At 37.9% G+C, this 21,748-nt stretch overlaps 1 protein-coding gene across 2 annotated transcripts; it reads left to right on the top strand.

Moving 5' to 3' along the window:
* Positions 1-15,466, top strand: Smp_012030.1 (putative zinc finger protein; the record flags this gene model as incomplete). Of its 2 annotated transcripts, XM_018788861.1 has the most annotated exons (6): positions 1-109; positions 2,554-2,685; positions 6,793-6,945; positions 7,155-7,501; positions 12,862-13,090; positions 15,093-15,466. In XM_018788861.1, 6 exons carry the CDS (start codon positions 1-3, stop codon positions 15,221-15,223), a joined length of 1,101 nt encoding a protein of 366 aa, XP_018654362.1. The 2 variants fall into 2 exon arrangements, with proteins under 2 accessions (XP_018654362.1, XP_018654363.1); XM_018788862.1 differs by lacking the exon at positions 1-109 and having other exon boundaries at positions 2,495-2,685; positions 15,093-15,223.
* Between the last annotated feature and the right edge of the window lie 6,282 nt (positions 15,467-21,748).

The raw sequence follows: 21,748 nt of genomic DNA on the forward strand, positions 1-21,748 counted from the left end.
ATGGTTCATTCGATCAGTTATGAATCTGAAGATCAAACCGACAGACCAATATGCCAGCGCTGTTCAAAGTCATTTAAATCCCGCCTTACACTGAAACATCATACTGAAGGTATGTACTAACTATTGCTAGATAAAAATTTTATAATCTTATTGTTTCTACATGTTTCAGCCCTAAACATTTCTAATAAGCTCCTTCAAGCTTCATCTTGAGAAGATTTAGCCAATGCACTCAAGACCATTAGGTATAGGCATAATTTTAAGCGTTTCAAGGCCGACATAGCAGCTGTTACCCTTTGTTGATGAAAATAAAAGTCCAGGTTGTCTCTATAAGTCATGGACATTTTATCGTAGAGATACGAAATTTCTTTGAAAGACGAGCTAGGTGTTATTACTGTGGGTTCTGGGAATATTCAGTAGCTCATGCTGCTTCTTTAGACGAAATTCCAGAGACAATCTCTGGCGAGACTATAATTTGTGGACGACTTTTTTAGAATATCCATCTACTTAATAGGACGAAATAAGGACTATAAATTAATGCGAGGAAACAGTATTTAACTTTCAGATGGACACTATGGCCAGTAATTTAATCAAGGTATTCTTATCACGTCAGTTACTCATCTACAGCGTAGGACCAGGGATATTTACGCATCAGTCCAAGTTACCACACAGCACAACGAGATGATCACCAAATTCATAGTAGTTACTTCAATGGTAGTAACGTATAAAAGATTGTGTAAAAGTATATAACACAGGGAGAAATAATTGGTTCGTAGAAAGAAAGGTATAAAGTAATTTTAATCTCACGGTTTAAGAGAAGACAGTGTGCACACCCACACCATTGTGATCGATTCTGAGCCATGTCACACATAGTCTCCAACTATTGGTTACGATAGTCACGCGGACCCCAACCAAGTAGTCTGCATCTACCGACATGTCTAAGACCAGAATTCAGTGATGCCACGTTCTTTCTCCCAACCATCTCCAACACTAGTCAGCATTGCGCGTCGTGGTAATCGGTGTTCAGGCATACGTAACGCGTGGCCCAACCATCTCAGTCGGTGAGAATTTACAACCTAATCAACTGATTTACCATCATTCCCTAATAGCCTGAGTCTAACCTCACTATTACTTACCCGGTGATCCCAGCAGATGCGAGCAATATTTCTAAGGCATCTGTGAGCAAATACTAGTAACTTATGAGTATCTTCTACTCTTAGCGGCTACGTTTCACAACCCTTAAGTAAAGCAGAACGAAATGCTGCTCAGTATACTCGTCCATTAGTTGGTAAACGAATATTTTGCCTTCTTAATAGGTGGCATACCCGCTATGAACTTCCGTTGTCGAACCTGTATTGGATCTAGCAATGTAACTCAAATAACCCTGAGGTCGTTACTCACAGAGCTTAGGTGAAGCGGTAGGTAATAATCTAGCACAACTTATGTATCTCTCTTCCAGTTACGAACTAACCATCAACTTTTGAATATACTCACGGTGAATGCAGTTCCATAGTAGCTAGTTTAGTGTGTATAGGTATGATTACCATTCCAATGTTCGTAGTGATTAGATTTTTTTATTTTGGGGATGACCATCTATGAAAGTTTTGAAGTCTTGGTGAGATACTTTCTCACTAGTCAAAGCACCAGATTTTAAACTGATGGACTAGAGACTCAAATCTTTTAAGATAACTAACATTTCTATTTCCCATAAAATGGGCGGTCTAAAAGTCTAGTCCCCGTAAACGTGATTGCTTTGACTTAAAGCGACTACAAAACAATGGCATATGTATTACATTGTATATTTTATTAGGCGGAAATCGTAAATTTGTCATATATATATATTACTGTGACTTTCATTTGATAGTTTCTAAAATTTTCTGTCTCGATAATCGTTGATATCCAATAATGAGAGTTTATGAATGACATTTTCACCACACATTTTAGTAAAATTTCAAACGTCACCAGTTAAAAACGCTTAAAAGATATCTTTAGTGAATTAGTGCACTATTTTTACTGGTTATTTCGCAATATAGTGTGAATTTTTCAGTAAAAACCACCATACCACGCACTTGAGTTTTATCTGTCTTTTATTCATCTAAATTTTAGAAGATTAGTGTTTGGTCATGGAAATTGTTTTTCGTGATATCAGATTATTTTTTGACTCCAACGATTACTCCCAGTAAAGATAAGACTCAGAACTCATTGGTAATAGCAATCTTTTATATTAGACTTGTAAGTTGCTAGTTCGTTCACACGAATGTGAACGTGTCACTGAATTTTACTACATGAATGGTGCTTTTGGGTTTTCTGTTTTGGTTGCATTTTTTCCTGCACGTAAGACTCAAGAAGCTTTAGCTTTGGAATTTTCAGTTAGTTTTCGTAATTACACGGGTTAAAGCTGTCTGCAACATAAGCTGTTGAGAAGTATTTGGAAGAAAATACTAAATTTTACTGTCAGTCTGCTCATCATAAAAAGCTTAGAAAGTGATGTCTTAATGGGAATGTTTTTCCGTGATCATAGTGTACCTATTGTTTTACTGTAATTTTTCCATTTAGTCTGTTCTAATCGTAATTCGGAGCCAAGGTTCTGCTGTGAGATATGTCGAAAGAAATTCAGGACTGATATTCAGTACACCCGTCACATCTATTACACTCATTCACAACGTACATTTCTGTGTAAAGAAAAAAGTGAGTTTGCATCAATACGTTTTAGTGTGTTCTTTATTGTTTGTCTCAAAAAGGCTGTATGACAACGTCTGTTTTGCAACTCGAACTGATGTACGTACGTACGAAGTTCTAGTCCCCAAATGCCCTGGTACGACCGAGAGTGGGGAGAGTCTGCTCTCCCTCTCGAAATGCTCTCATATGGCCACGCGAATATATAGCCTCTGCCAGGGAAGTCCCACTCACTGCCTTCTCGTGGCGGGGGTGTTGTTCACAAAAGTGAGAGGACGAAAAGCGAATGTCCGGCGCTTTAACCGGGTTGGTGGATGTGGAGGATCCACCTAGGGGAGTTGGAAAACCCTGATTCCAAACCAATGGTGCACATGGGCTCCAGTATCCTGAAGGAACGAATGGCGTATGAACCAACTGTTGGTCACCGGCTACCATGGGACTGCATCTCCTTACGATGCTCCATTACCTTGTGGACTAGATCTTTAGGTCAAAGGCTCCGGGTGTGGCCCCTAAGAAAACCACGTGCTTCGGTTTGGGCACCTGGGCAGTATCACAGCCCTCACACAAATCGAATGAGATTTGTGAGGCGCATATGTATCTGGTGCTTCCTTGTACCAATATTTATGTGTTTAAATAAATAAATAAACGAAGTTCTACGTTGTGACTGACTGACTTTATTTTTATTTATTTAAACACATGAATATTGGTACAAGGAAGCATCAGATATATATGCGCCTCACAAATCTCATTTGATTTGTGTGAGGGCTGGGATACTGCCCAGGTACCCAAACTGAAGTAGGTGGTTTTCTTAGGGGACCACACCCGGAGCCTTTGACCTAAAGATCTAGTCCACAAGGCAATGGAGCATCGTAAGGAGATGCAGTCCCATGGTAGCCGGTGATCAACGATTGATTCACCATTTGTTCCCTCAGGATACTAGAGGCCGTGTGCACCATTGGTTTGGAATCAGGGTTTTCCAACTCCCCTAGGTGGATCCTCCACATCCACCAACCCGGTTAAAGCGCCGGACATTCGCTTTTCGTCCTCTCACTTTCGTAAACAACACCCCTGCCACGAGGAGGCAGTGAGTAGGACTTTCCTGACAGAGGCTATATACTCGTGGCCATGGGAGAGCGGACTCTCCCCACTCTCCGCCGTACCAGGGCATTTGGGGGCACTGACTGACTGTTTCGCAAGCAAAAAGTCATTTGATTAAACAACAAATGAAGTGAACTATCATGTTTTCAAAGTGTATATTGTTTCGAATGTTCATAGTTGTATTTATCCGAAGTGTTAAGGGTCTATGAAATAGTTGGATAACTTGCGACTCAAATATTTTGAAGTAATACATTATATCCGATCATTATAGGCATATATTTTGTCCTTAGGGATCTTGTATTTGACAGACATTGGACTGTTAAGTGACTTTACTTATATGGTAAATAGATTTTGAAATGTGTAAACAATATTTCCAATGTGTCCAAAACGGACTCCGCATACTTTAGATGATTCACAACTTATACTAACCTATTTTTATTTCAGTATCAGCAAATAAAGTGGCAGGACGAGTTTATCAATTTTTAAAAAAAATAATTCTATTCAGCTTGTTGGATGAATGTTTGATAAAATTCCCATGCAGAAATAAAAGACTACTTTGTCCTTTCCCTATCCACCTAGTTTTTATACCAAATATGTCTTTGTGGTATTTAACGGTGGTAACGCATGACTGTTAACAGTGAAGGATATTAAATTCTTTGCTCTTAATTCTTTAAACAATATTCCAAGAATGCTTGGGATTCATTTCTCTACTGAATCCAATAGGTTACTTCCCTCTGACGTTTTCCAAGGACATTTTAATACTGTATATATACTCCTGAGTTGTGGAATATGCATTTCTCTCGTTTGATTGTGGTCTTCTCCCTCGAGTTAGCAGGGCTGGCACTCAGTGAATAGTTTAGCTTATGCGGTTGTTGTGTCTCTGACTTTCGTTCTGTTCTCCGGTCTAGGTGGGATTGTAGTCTCTTTTTAAACACAGCAAATGTAGTCATCCGTTAACCTCAGTTGGAGTTATCTTAAAGCTTAACAAAAACTCAAAATACTTTGCTTAACTGTAAATCTTACTTAGCTAGCTATGCATATCGGCTCTCTATATGACTGTTGTTAGGTAGTCCACTGTATTTGCATTGTCAATCATGAGTTCGTAATTAAACTTCAATGTGTACATTTTTAATTGCTATAGTTTTTAGACTGCCACTTTTATGTGTTTGAACAACGCTATCTAATGTGGCTAGTTGGTGCTTCTGTGGTGTGGTCTACTTATATCCGTATAAGTAGTATATGGTGTTGGTCAGACATAGAATGTATTTTCGCAGAAGACCGATGAGGAAAGAACTGAAACAAGGCGCTATCGGGAGGAAAATGCACGAACAATGGAATTAGAAAAGAAACAGTGAAGATTGAGACTGTTGGTTGTTAATTTGCAAATTAACTGTCCATTGTATGGTTTTCAGAATTTACTGAGATAGTCTGTAATGTTTGCTTAAATACTTCGATTGTCCCCAGTCGTGTTCTGTTCACTACACTTCATGTATATTTAGTCATATCTATTTACGATATATACCGTTCGGTAAAGAGATAAAGATCTAAATATAACAGTTTGTCGTGTTCTTGTGCGTTAATGTGTCCTCCATAGTAAATAACAGCTGTTGTAATTTGCTTTTCTTATAACAAATGTTGGTTCTGAAATATCTACTGAGTACCTTGTTCTCAGCAGTTGTATTTACTATTCATCCCAATACTTTAGAATATTGACGTTTAAAACTTTGTTCAATTTCTTCTCTTTGTTCCAAGAGTTTCAATCTTCTCAACTTTCGTACACCTGAATATTTAGTTGTGTAAACTGCATCTTAGTGAAAATGAAAAAAGGAATCGCTCTCTTATTTCTCAGAACTATAGTACCTATTTACTTGGTGAACGTCACCACCTATATGTTAAGAAGTAACGTCGTATGGAAAATATGTATGACATCAGTACAAATGTAGTGTTAGGAATTTATACTGCAACAAACCTTCCACTGTTACATGCAAAAGCTGATAAGTACTGACAGTGTCTTTGAAAATAGAACCTACCAGGTGTTAGTAAGTCAAGAAGTTTCATCTTAGATAAACTGTAATATTTGTGGAACTTTGAAATTACTCTCTGTTAATATAGTTAGGGGCGGCCAAACCAAAACATGGCATCAGTGCTTAAAGTCACTAACCTCTAGTCTGAGCCATGTTGGTAGATGCAGACTACCTGGTTGGGGTCCGCGTGACTATCGTAACCAATAGTTGGAGACTCTGGTTGACATGGCTCAGAATCGATCACAATAGCGTAGGTGTATACACTCTTTGTCTTTACATAAACCGTGGGATTAAAATTGCTTTATATCTGCCTTTTTTCCTGTAGTATATCCTTATAAACAATCTTTCTTTTATATATTACCACCACTAAATTAACTACTTCTATGAATTCGGTGTTCATTTTGTTGTGCTAACGAGGTATGGCAACTTGTACCGGTGCATTTATGTGCTTGGTCCTACGTTGTAGTTGACTTGACTGACCCTGTTAATATCCCTCACTAAAAAAATTATTCCCCATGTAGTTCAAATAGTGCCTAAATATCTATCTACAAAGTTATTAATGAATTCAATATGTTTTTGAAGTTACAGTTTTTACCTGTATGCGTTGCAACTTTGAGTCGTTCAGTGCTACTCTAATATCGGTGTGTAGATTAAAACGATGTGCTCCAAAAAATCTTACCGACCGTCTTTGTACTTTAGATGGGGGTTTCTCAGACTCTAGGGAACACCTTAAGTCACCCCCTTATTTGTACTTATTGGAGTGGGGCTGAAGGCATTGGCTTTCAACCATGAAGTTGTAGGTCCGAATATCGTTTCATCTATTTTGGTTTGGCCAGCTAGTCATTATCGCCAGCCTTCATAGTGTTGCTGAAAGCTGTACACTGTGAATGAATTAAATTATTAATTGTTAAAAGTGTGGATTTATATTCATATTGTTTTGCATACCATAAAGTTTCAGACTAAAAGCATATTTATCTTCATTTCTTTTTTACTCCAGGTTGTGGTAGAGCATTCTTATCAAACTCGCATCTTATAGCTCACATGACAACACATACCTCTGATAGACCTTATTCCTGTTCAGTACAAGGATGTTCATATCAAGCCCGTACAGCCGGTCGACTTGCACAACACAAAATTATTCATGGTCAAGGTGTGAATATCGTATTTTACATGTCCCTCACCAGTATTTTCGTGTTTATTATAGTTCTTTATGTTATATTTTGTTTAAACGCTTGCCTAATCAAATGATTCCAAAATCATTTTTTCATGTTCCTTATAAAAGACGTTACATTACATTATAGGTTTAATTGAAACTTCGTTTACAAGACTCACTATCTGATTTTTATTGTATTTTTACAGGTCGTCGTTTTTCTTGTGATTATTGTGAATACAGCGCGACCACATCTTCTAATCTTCGTCGTCATGCTCGTATACACGCTGGGGCTAGGCCATATTTGTGCCCTCATTGTCCTCACCGTACTAGCGAACTAGATGCTTTAAAAAAGCATGTTCTAGACTCTGGTAGGCATCCGGGTCTACCTCTTTATGTGTGTCCGTGGTGTCGATCGGAGTCCAGCACAGTCTGCGTTGGTTTTAATGCTTCAAGTCTCGCATGGCGACATCTGCTCAGTGAGCATTCAAGTGAGATTATGAAGCCAGAAACACTGAGTCGAATCGGTCGAGTATCTGAAAAATCGCTTTCGGAGGTAAGAACATGTGAATCTTTATTTTTGCGACAGAATAGTGATCTGTCATGGAAATGTTCATTCTTCTTCATTTAAGTTGCCATAGCAACCAACCTTACTAGTATCGACATATATTTTAAGCCTCACAATATGAGTAATTTTCTATGGTCTTCACATCATTATTTTCAAAAATAGGAAGCGTACATATACCATTAGTCACTAGTAACTGGATAGTGTGGCCTTCATGGGTTATATTAACAAAACTCGACCGTTGCTGCTACCTTGACGTGGTGGTCGGGCTTGCCTATCGTGATGAATCAATCGAGCTATACTGGATGGAACAATCGTTCCTCAAGGTCCTACCATGCCAGGCAGGTCGTTTGAAGAGCGGTGAGACTAAAAGCAGCAAACCCAAGGTCCGAAGGCGAAGTCGTACTACTGACTGTACAGAGGTGTGACGGCAGTAAGGTGTTTCCTTCAGACAACCAGCATGACAGCGATGCTGCCTTCCCACAAGGAGGGGTGGGGTTAGAAAAGGTCGACCCTAAAAATGCACACCTCGCCTTATCCCACGGATATCCGTCTCCAGCGGTAAGGTCCTTTGAAGAACGGAGCTAACACAAAAACTACCCACAAAAAGGTCGTGTGTGACCGACCTCAAGCAGTTGTCCCTTGGGCACTGCGGTCACGCTCTTAAATCATTAAGACCACTTCTAACCCAATTTCCTTTTCAGGTACCCCTAGAAGAACCCTTCCACGGTGTGGGCACCCGGGAAGTGATAACTGCCCTCATACCTCTAACAGCACTCAAGACCACTGTATTCATAATCAATCTCCTTCTTCAATTCCTACTATTCCTTCTACCTTGACTTTCAACACTAAACTTCCTCTTTCGGTTTCCTCCTCAAGTGTCACCATGGCCAACGATTCTAGTGCGCGAAACGCTGTCCCAGGTCTACTAAAACCTCTCTCCAAACTACACATTGGAGCCTTCAACGTACGTACCCTAAGTCAAATCGGTCAACAGGCCTCCTTAGCTGAAACCCTAGAATCTCGTACCATTGATGTATGCTGTGTCTCCGAAACACGCATGCAGGATCCTAGTGTGGTCATTCACTTGACCTCACCTCGCCAAAATGGAGAGCCTACGAAATATACCCTCCGTGTATCTGGCGACCCGTTGGCTAGTTCTCGTGGACTTGCAGGTGTAGACATAGCATTAAGGACAAGGACAGAACAGGCACTACTAGAATGGATCCCCGTTAACAGTCGCCTGTGTGCTGTCCGGTTAAATGGCTCCGTAAGAACTCGGAAGGATAGGGACACACGTCGTTGCCTTTTCGTCGTTTCTGCCTACGCTCCCACTGACTGCAGCCATGATGAAGTGAAAGATGACTTTTACAGAAAGCTCTCTGAGCTTCTTCAGAAAGCTAAGCGCTCAGACATAGTAGTCGTAGCGGGTGACTTTAATGCCCAGGTAGGCAGCTTAAATCAAACAGAAAGACATTTAGGTGGGTGTTTTAGTATTCCGGCTCAACGAACCGATAATGGTGATCGTCTGTTGCAACTATGCTCAGACAATCGTTTATTTTTAGCAAGCACTAATTTCAAGCATAAGGAGAGACATCGTCTAACATGGCGACCACCTGCACCAAACCAACGATGGACTCAAATAGACCATATTGTCATCAGTCATCGTTGGAGAGGCTCAATAGAAGATTGTCGCTCGTATTGGAATACTTGTTTAGACTCTGATCACGCTTTAATACGAGCGCGCATTTGTCTGCGCCTCAATGGACGCAGAAAAACTACACTAAGAAGACCCATTAGGATTGAACTGGAGGACGAGAAAGCCAAATGCAAATTCCAGAAACAACTGAGTTCACATCTAGGCAGTTCTGTAAACGAGACTGACCCAGATGCTGCTTGGAAAGACGTACGAACAGCTGTGGAAACAGCAGTAACATCTATTAGTTATTTAAACCATAGGGTTCCAAAAAACCAGTGGATTTCTTCTAAGTCTATTTCGCTGATGGATTCGCGTAAACTCATCCTATCAGGCTCTGAACACGACGAAGAGCGAAAGAAAATCAGATATAGGTTAACCAAAATTCTAAGGAACGATCGTGAGCAGTGGTGGGCAACGAAAGCAAAAGAGATGGAAAAGGCAGCGGCTGTAGGCAACACCAGGCAACTATTCAGACTAATAAAAGAAACCGGAATTAAGAAGTCAAGTGTAAGTGAGACAATCTCGGAAAAAGACAGAACCCTTATCTGCTCTCAACCCAAACGTTTAGAACGATGGGCGGAACACTTCAAGGATCAGTTTAGCTGGCCTTCAGCTACTGCACAACTACCCACTATTCCCAGAAAACCTGAATGGAACATTGAAGTAGGTCTCCCAACTCTAACTGAAGTTCAAAAGGCTACAGATAATCTGAAACGAGGAAGAGCAGCTGGTCCTGATGGATTGGCTCCAGAGGTCTTTAAATATGGTGGTCCAATTTTAGCGATTAGGTTGACTAATATTCTGGCTAAAATCTAGGAGACGGACGTAATCCCATCTGACTGGTCACAATCTCTGATTGTCCCAATATATAAGAAGGGGCCAAAATCATCCTGTGATAACCATAGAGGGATTAGTCTGACTAACATAGCATCTAAAATACTTGCCTCAATAATTATCGGGCGCCTAACTAAGACTCGTGAACTGCAAACACGAGAAAATCAGGCTGACTTCAGACCTGGTCGTGGCTGTATCGACCACATATTCACCATTCGTCAAGTTTTAGAGCACAGATATGTTTATCGGCGTTCGACAATGATAGTTTTTCTTGACTTGAAAGCAGCATTTGACTCTGTAGACCGAGAGGTTCTGTGGCAGTGTCTGTCATTGAAAGGTGTACCTAGGAAGTACATAAACCTTGTGAAGGCTCTTTACTCGAACACTACCAGTCGAGTGAGAGCTTATGGCGAACTGTCATATGATTTTACAACCTCGAGTAGTGTCCGTCAAGGCTGTCCACTATCCCCATTTTTGTTTAACTTCATTAAAGACCTATTGCTGGAAATAACACTCGTCGACTGAATTTTCAGGAATTGATCTTCTACCAGGAGGTTCACTTATCGACTTAGAATATGCAGATGACATAATCCTGTTTGGTGAAGACGCTGACAAAATGCAGAGTCTTCTGTTAGAACTAAGTAATAATGCCAGGATGTTTGGGATGCGTTTCTCCCCATCCAAATGTAAATTGTTACTCCAGGACTGGTCTGCGTCAACACCTGAACTAAGGATAGGGAGTGAAGTAGTCGAACACGTGGACAACTTCACTTATCTTGGAAGTCTGATCAGCCCTAATGGGTTGGTGTCTGACGAAATCTCAGCACGGATTCAAAAAGCTCGTTTGGCATTTGCCAACTTACGTCACCTATGGCGAAGACGAGATATCCATCTGTCAATTAAGGGACGAGTATACTGCGCAGCAGTTCGCTCTGTTCTACTTTACGGCTGCGAAACATGGCCATTAAGAGTAGAAGATACTCGTAGGTTACTAGTATTTGACGACATATGCCTTAGAAATATTGCTCGCATCTGCTGGGATCACCGGGTAAGTAATAGTGAGGTTAGACGCAGGGTATTAGGGAACGATGGTAAATCAGTTGATGAGGTCATGAATCTTCATCGACTGAGATGGTTGGGCCACGTGTTACGTATGCCTGAACACCGATTACCACGACGCGCAATGCTGACTAGTGTAGGGGATGGTTGAGAGTTAGGGGTGGCCAAACCAAAACATGGCATCAGTGCTTAAAGTCACTAACCTCTAGTCTGAGCCATGTTGGTAGATCCAGACTACCTGGTTGGGGTCCGCGTGACTATCGTAACCAATAGTTGGAGACTCTGGTTGACATGGCTCAGAATCGATCACAATAGCGTAGGTGTATACACTCTTTGTCTTTACATAAACCGTGGGATTAAAATTGCTTTATATCTGCCTTTTTTCCTGTAGTATATCCTTATAAACAATCTTTCTTTTATATATTACCACCACTAAATTAACTACTTCTATGAATTCGGTGTTCATTTTGTTGTGCTAACGAGGTATGGCAACTTGTACCGGTGCATTTATGTACCTGGCCCTACGTTGTAGCTGACTGATATTAACAAAATTAGAGATTCTTTGAATACTGTTGCAGTAAACGAATACTGAGGTACGGTAAATCAGTTTATTGTTTCACGCGAATTCAAACAGTAGCTTTGTAGCATATAAAAATCATACATTAAATACATCATTTGCTTATCTCCTTTAATTTATCCTTTCCACACTTCATCATTCTTCCGATTCTGTTGCTCTTCGTTTTTTTTCCTCATTTCATTTCACTCCTGCTGGTAAACATTCTAATCCAATTCCTGCTACATAGTACTTATCTGTCCGCATAAGTAATGAACATTGTAGAGGTTTATTCCTCTATATCTGACTACAATAAATAGTATCCCGTTAACTGAGCATTCACGCAGGCTAAATTCTCTATTAGTATTATGAATTTACTCGAGATTATTCACAAGTCAGAACACCAGTTGTAGAGATAGTTTATCGTTAACGATTAGTAAAGATCCGCAAGCGCTAAGAAAGCAAGTATACAGGGAAACCAGTGTGTGTGTGTGTTAGTAGTGTGAGTGTTAAAAGTCCATGTATATTTATGAGCGTTAATCAACTGTGGATAAATTATTGATTGTCTGAGTTAACAACCAATGGGAGAATAGATAAATATTGATGTACAGAAATGCGCTCAATCAGACTCACATCGTCTTCTAATTATTGTATACTTAAGTAGGGCATCTTTTTAATTTAGTCTATAATTGAATTTTCTGTATGTACCATAAACATACCAGCTAGTTGTGGTCTTGAGTGTTAACTTATAGCTATTCCATCAACTTGTCGGAGTACTCGCCCTCATAAGTGAATTGCTCATTGTCAGAAAATTCACATCAAAGGGGAAATTGTCTGACTTTTTTATGAATAACAATTAAGTTATCAATCAATTAATGTGAATCATAAAATACTTACGCAAACCAGTTTCACATATTAATGTCTTGACAAGTTAATGTATGATCAGAGTGTTCGAAACTTACTTCGCCACTATTTCATAAAGTTCTAATAAACTTCGTCTTATTTCATATATAAGAACTCTCGTCTAAATTAGAGCGAATAGTTTCACAGTATTCCTATTTAATGTCTTCGTCTTATTTCGTTATCCAAATTTACCAAAGGGACTAGTTCGTTTCGACTTTTAAATCTGTTGTAACTATAGCTTTCCAATAATATTTTCATGCACACACCTATTGATTTGTTTGTTTGGTAACATTTAATTTGCAGCGTGATGTCACTCGTCTTTTGGGTATATATTGTCCAGAAATCGATTCAACCCAACCACCAGAGAACATTGCTGTTAGGCAACCATCTGTTACCAGCCGCCGTAAAAACCAAAAGATAGAAACTCTCGGTAGACCACATCTTTCTGGAGAAAATGAATTAGCGATTATAGAAGCCAAAGAGTCGAATTCAGCGGAAAATATAAACCCCGTTGAGGAGGATAAGATTGGATGTGAGGCTAAGAAATGATCCCAGTTTATTCACAAGTCTTATTATTTAACTTTAATTGATGATGTTTATGGAAATTCATTACTTAAAATTTATAATCCTCGATGACCAAATATTAATTGAAGAATCATTGAAAATTATGAGGGTATAGATGATTTCAGTGTGATATCTTGTTGTAACTCTTCAGAGGTATATATACTCAACGTCCAAGTTTCTAAGGTAATATCTTACCATTTAAGCCACCAGTGGATATTAATTATCGAGTTTAGGTAAATTGTGCTTTAATTCGATTATCCTCCGTTGTTGTTAGCTATATCTATACTCCTTGTTATGGCCGGTAAAGTTCTACTTCATACTAGGTAACTGACTAATCAAGAACTTAGTAGCAAGTGAACCAAGTATATCCTGATCAAAATTACAGCACATTACATTAGCATACTAAACGACCATCAGCTAGACTAAGGATGTACGGTGATACCAATCATAGGAAAAAGATTAGAAAAGAATAAGATCAAGTAGTGTACCGATTTAAAGGTTGCTGAAATGTGAATTTATCTGAGCTAGTGCAGTGAACACTAAGCTTTGTTAGTTGAAATTAGCAAGCATTAAGCACTGGTTATCATTAGGAAAGCCAGTAGTCACTAACTTTATAGACAGGTGATTATTAGTGGTCGGCACTTAATCAGGATATTGTGAAGGTTATTTCTTCACGGACGGTCATCAACCAAAAATTCATGGGCCACTGGACCATTGTTTTCTCTGGATCGTAATTCATTTTTAGTTTCTGTCAATTCTCGATGTGACACAATCATCATGCATTCTCATCTTCGATAACTATTTCCTTAAATTACCAATGGTTGATTGGGAAATATATTTTATTTGGATTGTTCTTTTGTGTTTTGCCTACATATGCAGCGCCCTGATATAACTAGACCATATATTTGTCTTACAGATGACATTTTCAACCCATTCCTTTAATTGAAATTTCTTGATAGATACTGAGTTGTTAATAATTTTTCTTACATAGTTTAAACTCCCTTGACATATAAAAAAACTTAAAACCGGTGGTCGTGTGGCACGCAGAATTTCTTATCACGCTATTCACTTATTTTTCTCGTAGAGTGATTACGATCATCATACATGAACTTACCCTCACTACCAACTCATAACATTCTCGTTAATTTTTATACTCTAAAGTATATATGTGTATAACAAGAGGTCAAAGTGTAGTGAATAACAACACGAGTGGGGACAATCGAATGTATTTAGGCACAAAATTACAGAACGTCTCAGTAAAATCTGACAACCATACAGTAAACAGTTAATTTGCAAAACTATCAATCAGTTGTCTCAATCTTGACTGTTCCTCCTAAAAATATCAGTCCATCGTTTCTGATTATTATTGTTTATGCATTTTCATACCGATTGCGTCCCGTCCCCGTTCTCTTCTCATCAATCTACTGAAATACACTCAATGCCCGACCATCGTTATATACTACTTGTGTGGATATAAGTGGCCCACACCACAAAAGTATTTCCGGTTGTTTCACGTAGCTCTGCGAAATTACATCTGCGCTGGAGTTCGAGAGTGGTTCTAAATGAGCATCTTTCTGGAATCCGAAAGGCCGGCGTATATCTCCCTAACTCTGGTTGTTAACGATTATTAAACCGTCACCAAGTTTTCACTTTCCTAATTTCGGAAATTCCCAGTAAATTACATATTGTGTTGATTCCCATCCCTCTGTTTTATCCAATCAGTAAGTTTTGGGTTAAATGTGTATTTGATCCCAGTTGCCACACATCACAACAGAATTATCCATACATTAACACTTACCTTTTTCCGTATAGTCTGTTCTGTAACTAAAACCACTTTTGTTGGACGAAATATTATCTAAGTCACTGGTCGTTTATATAAATCACTTGAAAAACTTATTTTTACTATGAAACTCCTGTTTTAGAATTTGCTTTATCTATAGTAATTGCTTAACTTTACTTCTTATCTTCAGCTTCCCCAATCCCTTTAAATAATCAGAAAAATGACGCTAATGATGATCTATTATTTTACAATCTCATCCAAATTGGTTCAGGGGCGATTTGGTCACGTAATACGACACAGTATATTGTAAATAATTTATAATATGGAATTTAAATGATTTCATAGTTTTTTTTTATTTTTCTCACTGGACCAGACTTATATGTAATATCAATCGTGCTCGATACATTCTGTGTAGTTTATACTAACTCTGTAATCCTACTTTACGACGTACGCAACAAGTCACAACTCATAAAAAAATTGGTTATATATGAACATTTGGATATCATCTAAACTGAAATATACTAGGTTTTTACCAAGTAATTCATAAGCTGAATCGTTACTATCATCTACACATAGAACAATGTTTTATACTGTCCTTACAGAAAATCAGATTACAATTACAGCAGGGAAGTTTTCTAATAGTTTTTGGGTAAATGGATATTTTCAGCATTTATTCTAACAAATGAATAACAAAAGTAATTCAGACCTTCTATGTTAACGACCATAAAGAACTCGATATGTATAGAACAAAGTCAAAGAAGAAGGTATATCAAGTAGACTAAGATAGTTGATAAGACAATATAACTGTTGTCATAAAATTACATATAAGCAAGCACGCTTATTATTTTTTTATTGATCTTAGTATATATAATTAGGATTTTATGAGATCTTAGACTGCATATTTAACGAGAAGATTGTCAATGTACTTATGTGTAGGTAAAAATATATAATGAGACAATAACCAGCTCACTTGTGCTCGCAAAAAGACAGTCTGTTTATGATGTCTGTAACCAATCGGCTCACAGTCAACCTTATTGTATATAAGGTTGAACAAACTGTCTATCTGATCAGACAAAAATGGTTACCTAGTATTTATCTGCTAGCGATTCTTTAAGAAAGGAAACATTAGTGTTACTAGGATGAACAAACTATTAAGTAAAACATGAAATAGGTAGTCTTGTTAATATGGCAAGAAAGCTCCCCGTTGTAAGGCTTGTAGTTTTTATCAGCGGTTAATCGTTGTATGCCTTTCAGTTGAATGGGTTGTCTTGGTGTGTCGAAATACCCGGAAGGAGTGCTTAATTGAGATATCTCGTCATAAGTCACTGTTTCCAAGACTTGTAGATGTCGTTTGAGTCAGTAATTTAGTTTGATCATAAGTTTTGAGAAGTGTGGATGTTTACACTAACCTCTCAAATTATTGTATGTTTCCATAAATCTCTAATGTAGACTATTTAGTTCAAGTTAACATTGAGTCTGAGGCACATTAGGTTTATTATGGCATCTTGTTAGTCTACTTTATACATCGTTAATTAGTTAGGTCATTTATCTGTAATTCATAAAATAGTAATTTCTGATACCAAACTTCTATAATTTCCAAGTTACTATTTAAATGAACATTTTGTCACTGTGATACCCATCCCAGGTTGTAGTGTTTGTAATCAGCAGTGACAATAGACAACTGTTGTTGATGCTCCTTCGAAACATGAGCTCTTCGCAATTATGATACTTAGGGTTATCAGCAGTATAACCTTAACTCCAATTAACTGTTTTCTCGTTGGGGTTCTATACATGTCAGTTTCGTACAACTATATACCCATGTGGTTTACTATAAGACCAGAACAACCACATGGCTATTAGGTACATTGATTCAATTCATTTGGTTTCCTCGTATCCATTTATGACTGATTCTAAACCCTTGTCTGTTTAAATTACTACAGAACTGTCTATCTTGTATTGATACAATGTTTGTGTACAACAATAAGTACACTGTACATTACTGCTACGTGCATAATTCGGGTCGGCTTGAGTTTTGGTCTCTTTGTAACCACCAGCGTTTTTATTAAACACTTTTGGGAATCTCTATTCAATATGTTGAATACAATTATGCTGCTTATCACAATTATTTCTGGGTTATTCATATATGAAATCTATTGGTCACTAGGCACTTTGATTTTCCGTACTTCAGATTATTTCAGTCCAGTTCAATTCCCGATCCATTAATCCCCACAAAAATATGTCATGTGAACTCAAATTTTTACTATGTCCAGTACCGTCAACGTAGCACTCAATTAAAGTATATACCATGTGTTTGGCAGCCGACTGATTGTTTTCCGTTTGAATTTGTAGTTAACTGAGGTTTTACTTCAGCTTGCTATAAGCTGTTTACAGTTTGTCACGATGACTCAGCTTATTGCATGATTTCCGTTTGCTTTGCGTTGTTACTCAGTGTGTTGCTGTTCCCTTAGTAAACATATAAAATGCACTTACATTTAATAACGATAGCAATTGACAACAATCTGTTGTAAAACAAGCTTGAGATTAAGACTATCTGATAATCGAGATCAATGCTGGTACAGTGAAGTTTCGACAGGCAATGCAATCCAAGTGCCGACATCACTGTTGCTGTATTGGAACCTTGCACTACACATAGGCTGGCATTTATATCCACTAAACCAACACGTCTCCTGGTGCAGGTTTTCCAAACAGAATAATGGTCCCTCTGAAGACTTCTGAATATAACAACTGGGTCCTCATTGATAGGAGTAAGGGAGATTAAAGGTCAACTCTGAAAGGACACACTATTTATTATCTCAATGCTAAAATTCCAATAAATATTTGATTGTAAGCAGCTGACGAGAAACCACGAAATATAATGAGTTCATATTATTCCGCATCAATATTTATTCTAGCTTTAATTAAATTCATGACAATAAAATCAAGTTCCAATCAGTCATTCCACTTTTTTTTTTAAAAAAGACAATGGTAAATTCAATTTCTTCGACGTAGCTTACATTGACTTCAGCGAAGCTTTCAACAAAGTTCCTCACAACCGACTGTTATATTAGTTAAAAAGTGTCGGGGTCGGAGTCAATCTATTATTGTGAATAAACGACTTCCTAGTTGGGCGCCAACAAGGAGTACGGGTGAACTCAAAGTTGTCTAGCTGGGAAGCCGTGCTAAGTGGAGTGCCTCGGGGTGCAGCTTTTGGTTCAGTGTTGTTCCTCTTGTTCGTAAATGACCTTCCTGGTCTCATCACCGGCTTTGTTACACACTGACGATGTCAATATGTGCACAACAATAAAAAGTAGTGGTGGTAGTTCAAGGTCTCAAAAAAACTTGGATAAATTATCTGAATGGTCTCCAACCTGGCAGTTGCCAATAAACACTTCAAAGTGTATTGCGATGCATATTGGTTATCAACGTACAGATACTTACATGATGAATAACATTGAGCTACTTGTTGTTCAGACACACAATGACTTGGGAGTCATCGGTAGCCAGGACTGAAAAACTACTGGACACTGCCGTGCACTAGCCACCGAAAGTTCTGGGACTTTATGGTCAATACGTAGGGCCCTAAGCCATATCGGCGCTATAACTTTCTTGACTTTTTATGCAGTATTCGTGCATCCTAAACTTGAGATCTGCATACAAGCGGCTAGCTCCTGCCTAAAGAAGGATAGTGAGCCTTTGGAGAAGATTCAGAAAACAGCAACTAAGCTGATTCCTGGAATAGCGAAGCTCCCGTATCATGCTCAACTTGCTAAACTAAACCTATTTCCATTGTCACATCTAAGAACTGGAGGTGACTTGATTACGGTTTTCAAAGTGCTTAGTGACTAATTTACATCTGATATGCCCTCATTTTCCTTGTCCTCCAAAACAGAGAATTTACAGAACACTTCGAAAAAGTTCACAAACCCAGAACAAATTACTTGTCAGCTAACTATTGACGTACACATTGAATCATCAACGAATGGGATTTATCAAATCTATCTGTCAACTCTTTCAAAAGAGATTGAATCAACTGAAAGATCATCAACGTCAGTACTAACACAGGCCATCTAGCCTCCTGTTTTTTCCAATGTGAGACTGTGTGATGTAAAGAATAAGAAATAGGATCGATAGGGACTCTGGTAGAAAAGCGTGGTTCGTATTTTGCGTTAAGCTTTTTTTGTACTAAAGTATGATACAGAGAAGCCTAAATGACGAGGACAAGAAATGGGGAGAAAACAAAAAGAGGGTCTAACAGTTAGCAGCCCCACGCTATCCACTTACAAGTGCAAACGGAGTAACATAAACCTTTTGTAAACAATCTTGGGGTCGAAACTAGTAGCAGATATTTAAACTCGCTAGGTATGTAACGATTTGCTTATGAGCTCATTGAGAAGTAGCAAGTCGCAATTTAGGTAAAAAAGATATCCTTTATATATTTAGTTGCAAAACGTTACAATTAGATCTAGGAAACCCACTTACTATAGTACGATGTCCGACCAACAACTAGCTATTAAAAAAACTTTAAACAACGATAACAAGAGTGAGTTCATACGAATATTCGTCAATATTAGAACGAATGGTTTGACAAAAATTAAGCGCCGAGTATAGAGAAACTATCACAAGTGAAAATTATATTTGAAATAATCTCAGAGGTTCAAATTTAAATAATTCCGACGTTTCGTCCAGCAAGCTTGCCTGGACTTCTTCAGGGTAATAAAAATGAAAATTATCAAAGAAAAATATGGCGTTTAGGATTTGTAGTGGAGTGCTTCAGTCATAGTTCGCTTCGATAACCGTTATTAATACCAATCTTAACGGTGTATAATATCAGAAGGCAAAGGGAAGCAGCAACTACATTTTTATTGATAAATAACATGGGCTAGAAGGCAGTGAGCACATTAGCAAATGTAAGCAAGAGAAGGAAAGATGACGCATAGTGGAGATGGCTGGGAAGCCAACTCATTTTAAGCAAGCGTTAACTAACATTTATAGGCAGGCAAAAATGAGTACAGACATATGATGAATAAGATACGAAGTGTACACATATGCGCTCATATAAAAAGTACTCAAGGTTAATAAGCAAATGATTAACAAGATCAAAAGATGACTCAATGTACAGGTGAATTGGCTTGGCCAGTAACTAGAATAAAGTATATGGGCCTAACATATGAACTGGTACTACAGATTCAATCGAATCAAATCTATACTGTGTTAATTCAATCGTATTCAGATATTGACTTTAGTATATAGGATAGCGTGAGTCGGTTAAGTGCGAATCATGTTAAAAGTTCACAATGCGAAAACACATGACTGAGTGCATTGTGTTTATGTATGTGTAAGATTGAGTTATTAATAGTTGATATTAGGCGTTCAATTTATTATATGAAGAAAGAATAAAAGTGAAGGTTGAAGAATTGTTTCTGAACCACCTTTGTGAATGTAAAGTGCGAATCATCAAATAGATAATTGTATTGCTAAAATAACCCACATTAATTCCAGTCAGAATAATAATGCATGTGTAAAGAACAGGTTGGATCAAAAATGGGTCCAATTACTTTTTAACGTATATTTACCAATTAGTTGTCAATTGGAAACCAGTCTTTCTGTTCAGGCTGTTCTTATTCTCTCATACATACAGCGCTTCTACAGTCAGTCTTATTTGTGCGTGTCATTACCTTTCTGAATTATTCTGGTCTCTTCACATCTGATCTTGTGTCCTGTTTCTTACTCATTTAACGTTATCGACGATCTATTCTCAGGTTTCTTCAGACCAACTGAGAATTCTGGAACATTCTTCAAACATCGTTTTTGTCCATTCAATGTCATATTCAATTGTCTTAAAGTTTCTCCCACATAAGCTGCATTACAATCATGACAGTTGATTTCATAGATAATATTACGTAGTTCATTTTCGGAAATCTATCCTTATCCTTCACCAATGCCGATCTTATAGTGTCAGAAGACCGAAAATACACTCTTATATCATGATTGTTGATTATCCTCTTAATTTCTTCCTACGTTTCACTATGGTATGGGATGACCACCGTGGACTTCCAATCTCTCGACACCCATCCTAATTTAGTTTTTCTTCCATTTTCGATTATCTTTAAAACTCTTTGGGGTAATTGCTATCTCTAAGCTTAGACAAAACACCATTCATCTCAACCTGTTAGTCTTTCTTATCTGAAACAAGACTAATACTCCTGCAAATTAAATTTTTTACCACTTTGACTTTCGTACAAAAAGGCATGAGCGGAAATATAATAAAAATACCTCCCAGAATGTGTTATTGCCTGAGTACATTTATTTTTAATCTAATACTATGTCTTCGCTCAACCAAACAATCGAGAAACGCTAAGTTTTGGTCACTGGACTCTGTTTCCTTTGTTAGCTTGATAGTCTCAGAAATGCCGTTTACATTTTCAAATAATTCTTTTTGACCATTCCGTTTAATGATGATAACAATGTCATCTACATGCCGTAACCAGACCTTTGGTAGATGTATACATCTTGTGAAACCATTTAACTGGTTCATGTTATCCTATATACTAAAGTCAATATCTGAATATGATTGAATTAACACAGTATAGATTTGATTCGATTGAATCTTAAACGACATATATTTCTTTGGTAATCTTCATTTTTATTATTACCCTGAAAAAGTCCAGGCAAGCTTGCTGGACTTAACGCTGGAATTATTTAAATTTGAATCTCTGAGATTATTTCAATTAATATTTTCACTTATAATGTGTAAGAGTGGATAACTTCCATGCTTTCGTCAGATATTCCTGTTGAATCTGTAATCCAACCTCAAATCATGAATCTCAGACATTATGAAACCTCGAA

This window comes from Schistosoma mansoni, chromosome W (assembly GCF_000237925.1).
Source record: "Schistosoma mansoni strain Puerto Rico chromosome W, complete genome".
In the NCBI taxonomy this organism is placed as follows: Eukaryota; Metazoa; Platyhelminthes; class Trematoda; order Strigeidida; family Schistosomatidae; genus Schistosoma; species Schistosoma mansoni.